This window comes from Xenopus tropicalis, unplaced genomic scaffold (assembly GCF_000004195.4).
Source record: "Xenopus tropicalis strain Nigerian unplaced genomic scaffold, UCB_Xtro_10.0 Sca41, whole genome shotgun sequence".
In the NCBI taxonomy this organism is placed as follows: domain Eukaryota; kingdom Metazoa; phylum Chordata; class Amphibia; order Anura; family Pipidae; genus Xenopus; species Xenopus tropicalis.
Window position 1 is genome coordinate 1 of NW_022279387.1, and position 13206 is coordinate 13206.

Genomic DNA, 13206 nt, shown 5'->3' on the forward strand with positions numbered 1-13206 from the left:
TAGAGACTGAGCCCCTCCCACTGCTGCCGGGCAATATTCTGATTGGTTCCCAAATCTCAATCTTTATTTCCAGTTGCGTACGAGCGGGAGAAGGGCTTCCATTTGGATATTGAAGATTATCTCTCGGGGGTGCTGAATCTGGCTAATGAGCTGGTTAGTATCTAAGGGAGGCGGGGCTTCCCCCCCCCCCCCCATTCTTTACTTTGTGGTTCTGCTCATGTCTGTTCTATTGCCTCCCATATAACAGGCTTATTTCTCCCCTCCCCAGTCCAGATTGGCCGTAAACAGCGTCATTGCGGGAGATTATTCCCGCCCCCTCCGCATCGCCTCCTTCATCAACGAGTTGGACTTCGGCTTCCGACTGCTGAACCTGAAGAACGACTCCCTGCGCAAGCGCTACGATGGGCTCAAGTACGACGTCAAGAAGATCGAGGAGGTGGTCTATGATCTGTCTATCCGGGGTCTCAGCAAGGAGGAGCCGGCCCCTGCCCAGGGGAAGTAACGGACCTTCTAAGGGTTAATGTTTGTATAAATGGGTCGGCGGGAGGCAGCCTCAGCTGAGGACGTGATTGGCTGGATTGGCGCTGCCCAATGTTTATTTTCTTTGTTGTGGTTGGTCGGACAGACGCTCTCAACAGGACTCCCCTATCTTTGTGTTTGGATTTTCTGTGAGAATCTCTACATTTCCACCCCCCCCTCCCTTCCCATTTACAGCCCTTACTGCCTGTGGGGTAAATACACCAAGTCAGGGTCGTCATGATTTATAACTGCCCCCCCCCCCCATCCCTGTGCCAGGTGCTCCCCAACGGTTTTGTGTCTCTTTGACCCCCCCCCCGGGGGTGAGACCGTTCCAGACTGGCTCTGCACTGTATGTGGAATTAGCATCCTGGGCAGAATGGGCCTTGGGGGGGGCTATTGTTCTAGGCAACAGGGACTGTAAATCCTATGTTCCTTGTTACCTGATTGCAGTTGCACGGTGCTATATTTAAAATAAACCCACCCTACAGGTGTCAGTAGGGGGCTGTGACCCATTGTGTGTTCTGGTGCCGCTTTGTTTATAACTGAGAGATGCGCCCCGGCTTGTGGGGCCCGATACCTGCACCATCACTGGGCTCCTGTAAGTCTGACACTGATTTATATACTTCCCTGAGCTTCTGTACTGGGCAACGTCCCTCCGAGCAATCTGTGTCCATTTGGGCTCTTTCCAGTTTCATAATATCATATCAGACTGACGTGTGAGCTCAACTTATGCACTGCTGGTCCCGACTGCTGAGTAACAGTCATATACTATATGGCCAGTAGGGGGAGCCATTGCTGCATGTGTTTCCGCCACACTGTAAGAGATCCTGGAACTATAGCAGGGTGACTGTTACCCCAATGTTTCTATATATCTGTAACCTTGTTATGGGCTAAGGGGGCCCAGCCTGAAGGCCAGTTAGGGGGGGATTTGGGGTGAGTGCTTATTTGTGCCCTGGGTACCCCTGGAACTATAGCGGGGTGACTGTTACCCCAATGTTTCTATATATCTGTAACCTCGTTATGGGCTAAGGGGGCCCAGCCTGAAGGCCAGTTAGGGGGGGATTTGGGGTGAGTGCTTATTTGTGCCCTGGGTACCCCTGGAACTATAGCGGGGTGACTGTTACCCCAATGTTTCTATATATCTGTAACCTTGTTATGGGCTAAGGGGGCCCAGCCTGAAGGCCAGTTAGGGGGGGATTTGGGGTGAGTGCTTATTTGTGCCCTGGGTACCCCTGGAACTATAGCGGGGTGACTGTTACCCCAATGTTTCTATATATCTGTAACCTTGTTATGGGCTAAGGGGGCCCAGCCTGAAGGCCAGTTAGGGGGGGGATTTGGGGTGAGTGCTTATTTGTGCCCTGGGTACCCCTGGAACTATAGCGGGGTGACTGTTACCCCAATGTTTCTATATATCTGTAACCTTGTTATGGGCTAAGGGGGCCCAGCCTGAAGGCCAGTTAGGGGGGGATTTGGGGTGAGTGCTTGTGCCCTGGGTACCCCTGGAACTATAGTGGGGTGACTGTATTTTTGCACCCCCAGTGAAATACACTTTACATGTCCTTTAAATGCCAATAAGACCAAAAACTCAGTAACTGGCACCAAATTCTCGCTCACCCCATTATAGTGTTGGAGCTTCAGACACACGGAGCTACTTAGTAGCAGCTACAGAAACAGACAGTGCAGATCAGTTACTGATAATTGCCCCTACGTGAGTTTAGCAGAGGGAATTCTCAGTACTGTCTATGGCAGGGGGTTCAGTAGCTGCTACTAAGTAGCTCTGTGTGTCTTATCCCTGCCCAGCTCTTTCCAGGTACCACTAATGCCCCTGCCCAGCTCTTTCCAGGTACCACTAATGCCCCTGCCCAAAGGCACATAGAGTCGAGGCCTCGGCCGCTGCTTGGACCCAACAGAACCGTGGGGGGTTCTGGCTTTAGAGAGGTCAGTGGCAGAACACAGACTCAATGTCATTTCCAATTTATTAAAAAAAAAAAAAAAAAAGAAAGAAAGCAGTTGAGGCAGTTGCACCATGTGAGCAGCGAAGGCACAGTGGGAGCCGCGGGCCCCGGGGCCCAGAGACTGGGTCAATAAATCAATTCCCCCTGTGAGGCGGCTGCGCTTTATATTGGGTTTAACCCTTGCATCACAGCCAGTGGCTAAACAGGGATCTGCCCGATGTATATCCCCTGCTGTGTGCCAATCACCGCTCTCAGGGCATGCTGGGAGTTGTAGTTCCACAACAGCTGGCTGCACACAGGCTGTTCTGCATATAACACAGCAACTCCGTTATAAGGTTTAAATGAATCCACATGGTAACTATAATTACCCCAACCTAAGGGGCAACTGCCATCATTTATTACTCTCAATTTTAACTCCAGGCCCCTGGTCACATGGTTTATTTAACCCTTTGCCTGCCAGGGCCTTAGCGCTCGCTGCGCCGTGTGTTGCTGGACAACCTCCCCTATTAGTGCTGTAAATCTGTCAGTCTGCTCAGGCTCGCTTTCTGTCAGTGTGTGACATCACTGTGGGGGCAGGGCAGCTAAAGGAAGTGCCCTTACACTCCTGTTGCAGAGAAGCCCCTCCCCTAACTGACCCTGAGACACCCCCAAGGAATGTGACCAATGAATGCAGCCTTAAACAATGATGTCACAATTTCACTTGAGTCAGCCCAGCCCCGCCTACCCAGACCTGCTGACCCACATTTAGCCCCCAACCAACCGCAAGTATTGTGTGCCTGTCCCTTTAATGTACTCCAGCAGTGACATCACTCTGAACTGTGATGTCACTTTACCCCAAATCTAATATTGCACCCCATTATATTAATAAATAGAGCCCCACATACAATGGGCCCACTGCCTTGTGGGTATTGTGAGGGTACCTGCCCTGGTTGGACTGTAGGGGACACTGCTCTGATTGGCTGAGCAAGTTCCAGTACTGATATAGGGGCTACTAATTAACACATATAATTACCATTATATAAAGGGGTTAAAAAGTGACATAATACATGGTGGCAGTTCCCCTTTAACCCTATGAGACCCAGAAAGGTTATACTCGATACAACTTTATATCTCCCCAAAGCCGCCCAGTCATTATCCGTAACGGAACCCGCAGCCGGTCCCGGCCCAAGTGCTTCTGTCTGATCCCAGTGTTTATTTATGTGCAAAATTGCTCAGCAAAACCCAATTGGATTTGTCCTTTTACTCAGTGAATTCGGCCAATCCTGGCGCTGCTCCTCCCCTGCGGAGCGGAATGGAACTGCTGCGCCCCCTGCTGGAATGTGACAGAACTAAACCGGGTCCCTGCTCTCCAGCTCTGTCCAGGATCAGCCCCATCAGGGATTTCACAACGGAACCAGCCAAGTGGGTTCTGCCCCAGTACCGGTACCCAGCTCAGGGCCTGCTTTGCGCGGAACTTATCATAATGTTGGGCAGCGCATTGCGCCGTCGCTTCCAGGTTCCCAGCCAACCGGAGTAGAACTTGAGCTGCCGGTACCAGTGCTGAGTCCGGGAGATGTCCCCGTCCCGGAGGACCAAGCCTTCCCGGCGGATCTCCAGCAGTTCGAAGGTATCGTCAGAGTCCGGATCGGCCGATACGACGCAGTTGCTCAGTTTCAGGGGGTCGCGGAACAGCACAAACTTCCCGTTACTCTTGTCCTTGATCAGAACCAGCACCGCGTCCCTAACGGCCGGGTTCTCCGCAGCTCCGACTTCCACGTCCGACGCCGACACCCTGCGCATATTGACCATGAGCAGCGCCTGGACGCTCTGGAACTTTAGCGCTTTGCACCCTTTCCTCACCCACTGCCCGTCTGTCGGCTGCGCCAGCTGGAGGGCCCCTTCCTTTATGAACCGCGTCTCCTCCCGGGGCCAAGCGACCTGCCTGAGGGCCAATTCCCGCATCTCGATGTTGGTTCCCTCCCGGGTTCTCTTGCTCTCCCTGCGGAACGATCGGATGCTCCAAGGGTTCCCCTCCTGCTTGGTCTTCATGTTAATGTGTTCCAGGTGCGACTCGATGCGACTCTTGGCTTCCCACAAGCTGCTGTGGTCGGGGTGGAAGTCGGTGCTGCCCTTCAGGATCCGGCTGAGCAGCAGGGGGTACTTGGTGACTCTCTGCAGCGGAGCGATCAGGAACGACCGGAAGTTCATCCGCCGTAAAGCAGTGTTGTCGTTCTGAGAGACGTCCAGAAATATCCTGGGGGGGTAAAACACATCTTAGTGACCCTCTCCTGGGGTATTAGTACGTGTCTACCTGCCCTTCTGTGCTGCCTGTGCTCTCACAACTTATAGACTGGAGGGGGCACTTTTAAGCATTTTTTTAGTTGGTCTTAATTATTTATTTCTCGTAGTATTTATATTATTTGCTTTTTTTTTTGCAGCTTTCAAATGGGGGTCGCTGACCCCGGCAGCCAAACCCTATTGCTCTGTGAGGCTCCAGTTTTATTTCTTATAACATTTTTTTTCTATTCAGTCCAGGGTCGGACTGGGGGTGCAGGGCCCCTGGGGCGGAAGTAAGGTACCTCCTCCGGCAGGGGCCCCCGCCGCACACCCCTAACCCCCCACGGCAGGGGCCCCCGCCGCACACCCCTAACCCATGGAACGTACCACCCTGACTGGGATGATCTATAGGGGGCATCGCACTGCACCATGGGAAATGAACAAAACACAGGACCTTTAGTTGCCCTTTAATACCCTTTGGCTGAACAGATTCCCAGCACAAGCCCTATATATTGGGTTTGGGGGTGACTGGGGGTTGATATTGGGGTACTGGGGGGGTCCGGGCCTCACCGTAGCAGCTCCTTCTCCTTCTCCAGCGCATTGAGCAGTGAGACGGAGGCCGAGTGCTGGAGGCAGTAAGTCTGGAAGGCCGGAAGCATATTCACAAACTCCAGGAACACTTCCCCCAGGCAAACGGTTATCAAGTCGTCGTCCCCCTGGGAAGAACAAAAGCGCATTAGCCAGACGGAATGTTCCGGGGGGGGGAATATAGAGAATGAGTTGCAGTACCGCTTCTCACCACTTGCAGCTCCCGCTCACTGTATCCCATAAGGCTGCAATGGGACAGCGCCACCATGTGCTGAGTTATAAGACCTCTGCGCTGCGTCTGTATCCATTAAAGGGTAACTGCTCCTCTGTAACCTATAATTGTGCTGGGGGGGCAGTGCCAAGGGAATATACTGAATGGCCGGTAAGTAGAACGATAGTAAAAGCGCAGGCCCCTAGGGAATGAGCAGCCACTTAGCGTTTCAGCAGGAACTGTCTGCGGGGGGGCAGTGTGAGCGCAGATAGAGACCATTCATGTTCAGCTGTCTGTACTTATGGGGCACTATACACAACATGCAGCAAAGTGCAAGCTCCAAAGCCCAGTGATCATCATAAAAGGACAGAAATTCAGCTCTTCTGCAGGGGGGGCAATACAGTAACATGAGCCACTCAGCAAGGGGGGGGGGGGGTTGGACTGTACTTGGGCATAATTTAGATAAATGGCCCATTGGTACTGCTCCTGGGCTGCTCTCCTTCCCACGGTCAGGTAGAGGGTGGAGCTCAGGTGAAAAGCCCAGGGTCAGGAAGTACAGAGAATCAGAGCTCTGTATCTGGGTAAGTACTGGGGGGAGATTGGATTCACTTACCCAGGGGGAGGTTCCTGTCTGACCATGGGAAGGAGAGCAGCCCAGGAGCAGGAATTACCGAGAATCAGAGCTCTGTACCTGGGTAAGTACTGGGGGGAGATTGGATTCACTTACCCAGGGGGAGGTTCCTGTCTGACCATGGGAAAGAGAGCAGCCCAGGAGCAGGAAGTACAGAGAATCAGAGCTCTGTACCTGGGTAAGTACTGGGGGGGGGGGAGATTGGATTCACTTACCCAGGGGGAGGTTCCTGCCTGACCATGGGAAAGAGAGCAGCCCGGGAGCAGGAAGTACAGAGAATCAGAGCTCTGTACCTGGGTAAGTACTGGGGGGAGATTGGATTCACTTACCCAGGGGGAGGTTCCTGTCTGACCATGGGAAAGAGAGCAGCCCAGGAGCAGGAAGTACAGAGAATCAGAGCTCTGTACCTGGGTAAGTACTGGGGGGAGATTGGATTCACTTACCCAGGGGGAGGTTCCTGCCTGACCATGGGAAAGAGAGCAGCCCAGGAGCAGGAAGTACAGAGAATCAGAGCTCTGTACCTGGGTAAGTACTGTGGGGGGGGGGGGGATTGGATTCACTTACCCAGGGGGAGGTTCCTGCCTGACCATGGGAAAGAGAGCAGCCCAGGAAGTTACCTGATCAAACGCCTGGTCGATCTCCTCCTGCAGGACCTCCAGGAACTTCTCGTTGAGGCCAATGAGCTCCTGGATGTTGGTGAAGATGACGAGGAGCTGCTCGTGGGTGAGGAGCCCTGCGCTCTGCATGGGGATATAAAACTCCTCCTTGATGATGCGCAGATCCTCCCCGTAACTGGCCTCCGTGTTGACAAACTCCATTATGGCCTCTTTGCGTTGCACCCTGCGCATCAGGCACTTGGAGCACAAGGTTTCCCTCCGTTTGCCCCGGCTCTCGGTGTCGCCGCTCGGGTCCCTCTCCCCGCAGTCCGTACAGGGGCGATGGGCCTCCCAGGCCTCCAAGGAGGCTGTGGCTTCTGCTACACGGGTTCTCCACCTCCTGGAGAAGGCATCTCCTATCCCACTGTCCGCCCTTTCCACCTCCGCTGGTTTGGGGGCCCTTCCCGCCCCCCATTCGCCCTCCTCCTTCTCGTCGTTCACTCCCACAATCCCGCTGTCGGTACTCAAGCTGCTGATGTTGCTCCAGCGGTGCCGGTATCGCTGGCGCTGTCTGCCGTTTGGGTCGGTTTCCTTCTCCGAGATGCAGGAAGTCGTAGTGTTGGCCTTCATCAGAACCGGGCCTGGCAAGCACAGAACAGCAATTAATACAGATACAGCGGCTTAGCTGGCAGTTAGGCAGCTCCGCCCAATCAGCTGAACGGAACCACAAGAACTGGGCACCAAATGGGTCACTGTATATTCACTGGGCCCCACCGCTCACCGTTATCTCTGTCTTGTCTCCTCCTCTGTGCGTGGTGCCGGGCGGCTGCAGCAATCTTTAGTTCCAACTGTTTCCTCTTCACCGCGTCCGTGGGCATCGGGTCGCTGAAATGTGGGCGCAGGCGGCACCCGCGGGGGGTCTTTCCTATCTCTACGGTTTCATGGGTCATATCAGAGCTGGACCTCCGGCAACTGGAACCGCAGAGCTGAACGATAAGAAAATGATCCACTAAATATATGTGAAGTGTAGGTACAGCGTATTGTGTGCCCAGAACATTCCTTCTCTGTATATTTGTATTTATACATATGGGTAGGGGGTGCCATAGTGTTTCCCTTAGACAGTACAGTATGGGGGTACAGCTTATTGTGTGCCCAGAACATTCCTTCTCTGTATATTTGTATTTATACATATGGGTAGGAGGTGCCATAGTGTTTCCCTTAGACAGTACAGTATGGGGGTACAGCTTATTGTGTGCCCAGAGCATTCCTTCTCTGTATATTTGTATTTATACATATGGGTAGGAGGTGCCATAGTGTTTCCCTTAGACAGTACAGTATGGGGGTACAGCTTATTGTGTGCCCAGAACATTCCTTCTCTGTATATTTGTATTTATACATATGGGTAGGGGGTGCCATAGTGTTTCCCTTAGACAGTACAGTATGGGGGTACAGCTTATTGTGTGCCCAGAACATTCCTTCTCTGTATATTTGTATTTATACATATGGGTAGGGGGTGCCATAGTGTTTCCCTTAGACAGTACAGTATGGGGGTACAGCGTATTGTGTGCCCAGAGCATTCCTTCTCTGTATATTTGTATTTATACATATGGGTAGGGGGTGCCATAGTGTTTCCCTTAGATAGTACAGTATGGGGGTACAGCTTATTGTGTGCCCAGAACATTCCCTCTCTGTATATTTGTATTTATACATATGGGTAGGAGGTGCCATAGTGTTTCCCTTACACAGTACAGTATGGGGGTACAGCTTATTGTGTGCCCAGAACATTCCCTCTCTGTATATTTGTATTTATACATATGGGTAGGGGGGAGCCATAGTGTATCACTGAGCTAATGAGCTGTGACTACACAGGGGCAGTTGCAGCAGAGGCAGATTCTCACCACTGAACCAGATACAGAAATAGACTGGTTCCCAGTGAGGGGCGGAAGTTCCAGTCAGTGACAGAGAATCGGGTCGGGTCCCACATTGTTCTGGCTCATTACATTGTTGTTCTTGTGCCAGGTGTCTGGGAGGGACAGAGCCGGACTGGTGGGGGGCAAATACAGGCAACGCCCACTGGGCTTATTGTGACAGGTTAGAGATGGGCTAGGGACAGGTTAGAGATGGGCTAGGGACAGGTTAGAGATGGGCTAGGGACAGGTTAGAGATGGGCTAGGGACAGGTTAGAGATGGGCTAGGGACAGGTTAATGATGGGCTAGTGACAGGTTAATGATGGGCTAGTGACAGGTTAGAGATGGGCTAGTGACAGGTTAATGATGGGCTAGTGACAGGTTAGAGATGGGCTAGTGACAGGTTAATGATGGGCTAGTTACAGATACAAATTATTTTTCTGCCTCTCAAAGCTGGAGTGGAACATTCTGTCTGGTTGCTATGGGCAGTGTCCCCAGAAAGCGCCCCCCCCCCCCTATACTCACACTGGCTTTGGTGTCGGTTCCCATCTCGTTGCCGCCCACAGTCACGCAGGTTGCCGTTGCCATGGTCTCCGCAGAAGATCGATTGCTTTTCTCCGGGGCGGTGAGATCAGATCTGGGGAGGTCACATGATACCTTGGTCGGAGACTCCACCGCGGATTCAGCGCTACAGCTGGGGGGGGGGGGGGGGTAAGGTTGAACCATTAATTAGGGATCAGGGGAACCCCAACCCCAATATAACAAGTTCTAATCACCCCCCGGGCTCTTCCATTGATTTCCAGCCCCATAGCGCCCAACATCGCAGGGAGTTGTAGTTTCACAACAGCACAAGGGTCACAGTTTAGGCCTATAAAGGTATCACCCCCTAATGATTTATTATTATAAGGGGGTACCATCAGGGGGGCCAAACTCGTATCTCAGCTCTCACAGAGTTAAATATAAAACTTGATGCATTTGCCCCAATCTATTAAAGGGTTAACCCTTTACCTTTTCTTGATGAGGTCCAGAGCCGACCCGATGAGCCCGTCCTTCATTTTCTGCAGTTTGGTGCTGTACCCAGACAGGTCAGTTGCTTCTAAAAGCAAAGATGGACAGCAAGATGGAGGCTCAGAGGTTACGCACTGACCAGCAATGTTGGGGGATCCGCTGGGGCTACTGCCATTGGCCACCAGAGGGTGACACCCCACAAGCGCCCCTTTATCACTGGTCAGTGTCGCAGGCTGCAATGGGAACCTCGGAGGGGGGCTGGAACAGATGGGAGCTGGGAAGGCGGAGCTGTATGTAGTTGGGGGGTCTTTGCCATCCAATGAAACATGCTGATCAATGAGGGGGGTCCTGCTGGAATTACCCCCCAAAGGCAGTTGGACCTGGTGAAGATCTACATTCTCTACAGAAAACACTGATACTTGGGTTGGGTCTTTACTCCTGGTTTCTCCCATGGAAACAGAGTTGTGGTTCCCAGTGGACAGACCAGTAGAGTTTTGTACTACCATAGAGTCTGTATTACCAGAGGCCAGACCAGTAGAGTTTTGCACTACCACAGAGTCTTTGTTACCAGAGGCCAGACCAGTAGAGTTTTGCACTACCATAGAGTCTTTATTACCAGAGGCCAGACCAGAAGAGTATTGCACTACCATAAAGTCTTTATTACCAGAGGCCAGACCAGTAGAGTTTTGCACTACCATAGAGTCACAGTTCCCAGAAGACAAACCAGAAAGGTTCTGCATTACCATAGAGTCTTTGTTACCAGTGGACAAGTCAGTAGAGTATTGCACTACCATAGAGTCTTTGTTACCAGTGGACAAGTCAGTAGAGTATTGCATTACCATAGAGTCTTTGTTACCAGTGGACAAGTCAGTAGAGTATTGCATTACCATAGAGTCTTTGTTACCAGTTGACAAGTCAGTAGAGTATTGCACTACCATAGAGTCTTTGTTACCAGTGGACAGACCAGTAGAGTATTGCACTACCATAGAGTCTTTGTTACCAGTGGACAAGTCAGTAGAGTATTGCACTACCATAGAGTCTTTGTTACCAGTGGACAGACCAGTAGAGTAATGCACTACCATAGAGTCTCTGTTACCAGTGGACAGACCAGTAGGGTTCTGCCTTACCATAGAGTCATGGCTCCTAATAAGAAAATCAGTAGAATTTTTTACTACTGAAGAGTTGTGGTTCCCAGTAGAATGTTTAAACATACCATAGTCCCAGTCTTCAGTGGATAAACCAGTAGGACCTTGCACTTCCTTAGAAACATTGTTACTGGTGGACAAACCCATACATTTATGGTCATGGTTCCCAGAGGAGAAAGAAGTAGGTTTTTGTGCTACCATAGGGTTATGGTTCCCAGTAGATAAACCTCCTGTAGATAAACCAGTAGAATTTTGCACATGGTTCCTGGTGGACACATCCGCTGCCTTTTGTACAACCATAGAATAAAAGTCCCCAGGGGGCAAACTAGTAGATTGTTGTGCTACCATAGAGTCTTGGTTGCCAGTCGATGAGTCTCCCATGGGGAAGCCAGTAGAACTCTGAGCTCTGAGCTCCAAACTGGACGAGTTCCAGTTCCTGGTGGACAAATCAGAAGACTTTTGTACAACCACAGAGTAGAAGTCCCCCATCTTTGAGCTTTGCCCAACCTTAGACTTAGAGTTACCCATGGACAACCCATTAGAACGTCCTGCTCCCACGGGGCCATGGTTCCCATGAGAAACAGAAGATGTCTGTGGAACGTTCATGAAGAACCCTGGCCAGATATCCCGCCTTTGGACTGGTGAGTCTCTATCACTCAGCGGGGAGCCACGTACAGTCTTTGTAGTTTCTGGACCCCTATGATCCGTTTCGGATTGGTGTCCTTTCTCCTTGTTGCGCATCTTCTTAAACTCTTCAAAGGTTGGAATATAGAGCCTGTTGTGCTTTCTCTCCTGCACCCCCTGGTCCCATTCCTTCCCAGAATCCTCTCTTTGTTCCCTGAAGGACTCGGATGTCTTTGACTTGACCATTCCATTCTCCCTCTCTCCCTGATGGAGGGCCAGGTTGGGGGAGCTGTTTTGCCTCCGGAGCTGAAGCCTCCTGAAGGCCTCTTGTTTGATGTATTCGTGACTGGTTCTGTAGTGGAAGGTGCTTGTGCATTGCCTTGTGACTGGCGTTGTGCTGTTAGTGGCCCCTGGGCTACTGGGGCTTGTGTGCTCCTCTGTGTGGCTACATAGGTAAGTCAGGGGTCGCACTGGCCTGGGGGGCTCGGCCATTTTGGAGCTGTGAGTTCTAAGCTTCTCCTTCAGATCCCTTTTGGCACCTCCAGGCGAGGCCTTGTCATCCCCAGTAGGAAACAGCCACTGTTGCACCTTAGAGATTGGAGGCCCAACCAGGTCTTTGTGCACCGTGGCCCTCTCCGTGGCATTTCCACTTATCTCTGCCATGCTGTGGGCCAAGGTGCCCCCTCGGGGTCGTCGGCAATGCAGGATAAAGTCACCGTCGCCGCTTCTAAAGGGACTGTAAACGGCGGCATCGGAAAGGGAGGCCCAGTGTAGGTTCTCCAGACTCCGGTGCAACCTGGTCGCCCCGGTGGGACCCGTGTAACATGCCTGTAACAGGTGGGGGTCCCCTCCCATGACATGGGTGTCTGTGCCCTTTAATGGGTGCATGCTGCAGGGTGAGGGCTCCTTTAAGCCATGTTTGAAGCAGAGCTGGGCGATGGGCCGGGGGGGGTCAGCAGGGATGTAAGTCATAGCAGATGGGCATGAGCGATTGGCAGAGGCTGGAGAAGCGAGAGATCTGGGGGGCTGCTCGGTGGCGCTTACAGTCCATACCTTGGGGGGCAGCGGGTCCCACTAGTACTCACATGGATTCTCTTCTATGGAGAGCTGGGGGGGGGCCTGGCTGGGGGGCCCAGTTATGTAGCAGATCCTATCAGAGAAGAAAGAGAAGTCAGTTAAACAAATAGCAGAGATATGGGGGGGGCCCCCCGGGGGGATCAGCACAAAGTCAGATAGATCTACTGGCCGGGACCACTGCAGGGGGGGGGGGGGCTTGGGCTCTAACGCTGACGGCGATTATGGCCAGTGGGAAATAGTGACTGTCTGTGGCACCTTACAGCCCCCCCGGCATTCCCAGTACCCAGAGGCACAAACAGCCCCCCCAGCCCAATAAATAGTGACTGTCTGTGGCACCTTACAGCCCCCCTGGCATTCCCAGTACCCAGAGGCACAAACAGCCCCCCCAGCCCAATAAATAGTGACTGTCTGTGGCACCTTACAGCCCCCCTGGCATTCCCAGTACCCAGAGGCACAAACAGCCCCCCCAGCCCAATAAATAGTGACTGTCTGTGGCACCTTACAGCCCCCCCGGCATTCCCAGTACCCAGAGGCACAAACAGCCCCCCCCAGCCCAATAAATAGTGACTGTCTGTGGCACCTTACAGCCCCCCCTGGCATTCCCAGTACCCAGAGGCACAAACAGCCCCCCCCCCAGCCCAATAAATAGTGACTGTCTGTGGCACCTTACAGCCCCCCTGGCATTGCG

At 52.4% G+C, this 13206-nt stretch overlaps 2 protein-coding genes across 2 annotated transcripts; one reads left to right on the forward strand and one right to left on the reverse strand.

Moving 5' to 3' along the window:
- Nucleotides 1-73: 73 nt before the first annotated feature.
- tsn (translin) lies at nucleotides 74-1027 on the forward strand (the record flags this gene model as incomplete). The annotated part of the gene is given in 2 exon segments (NM_001007516.1): nucleotides 74-153; nucleotides 269-1027. Coding segments are annotated over 2 exon segments (314 nt in total), but the record flags the coding sequence as incomplete, so codon positions are not given.
- A 2621-nt stretch (nucleotides 1028-3648) lies between these two features.
- LOC100490228 lies at nucleotides 3649-12610 on the reverse strand. Its single transcript, XM_031894916.1, has 6 exons — nucleotides 9673-12610; nucleotides 9190-9358; nucleotides 7538-7742; nucleotides 6778-7397; nucleotides 5301-5446; nucleotides 3649-4707 (listed from the first exon to the last, which is right to left on the reverse strand). The coding sequence occupies exons 1-6, from the start codon at nucleotides 12411-12413 to the stop codon at nucleotides 3906-3908; spliced, it is 4683 nt and encodes a 1560-aa protein (XP_031750776.1). The 5' UTR covers nucleotides 12414-12610; the 3' UTR covers nucleotides 3649-3905.
- Between the last annotated feature and the right edge of the window lie 596 nt (nucleotides 12611-13206).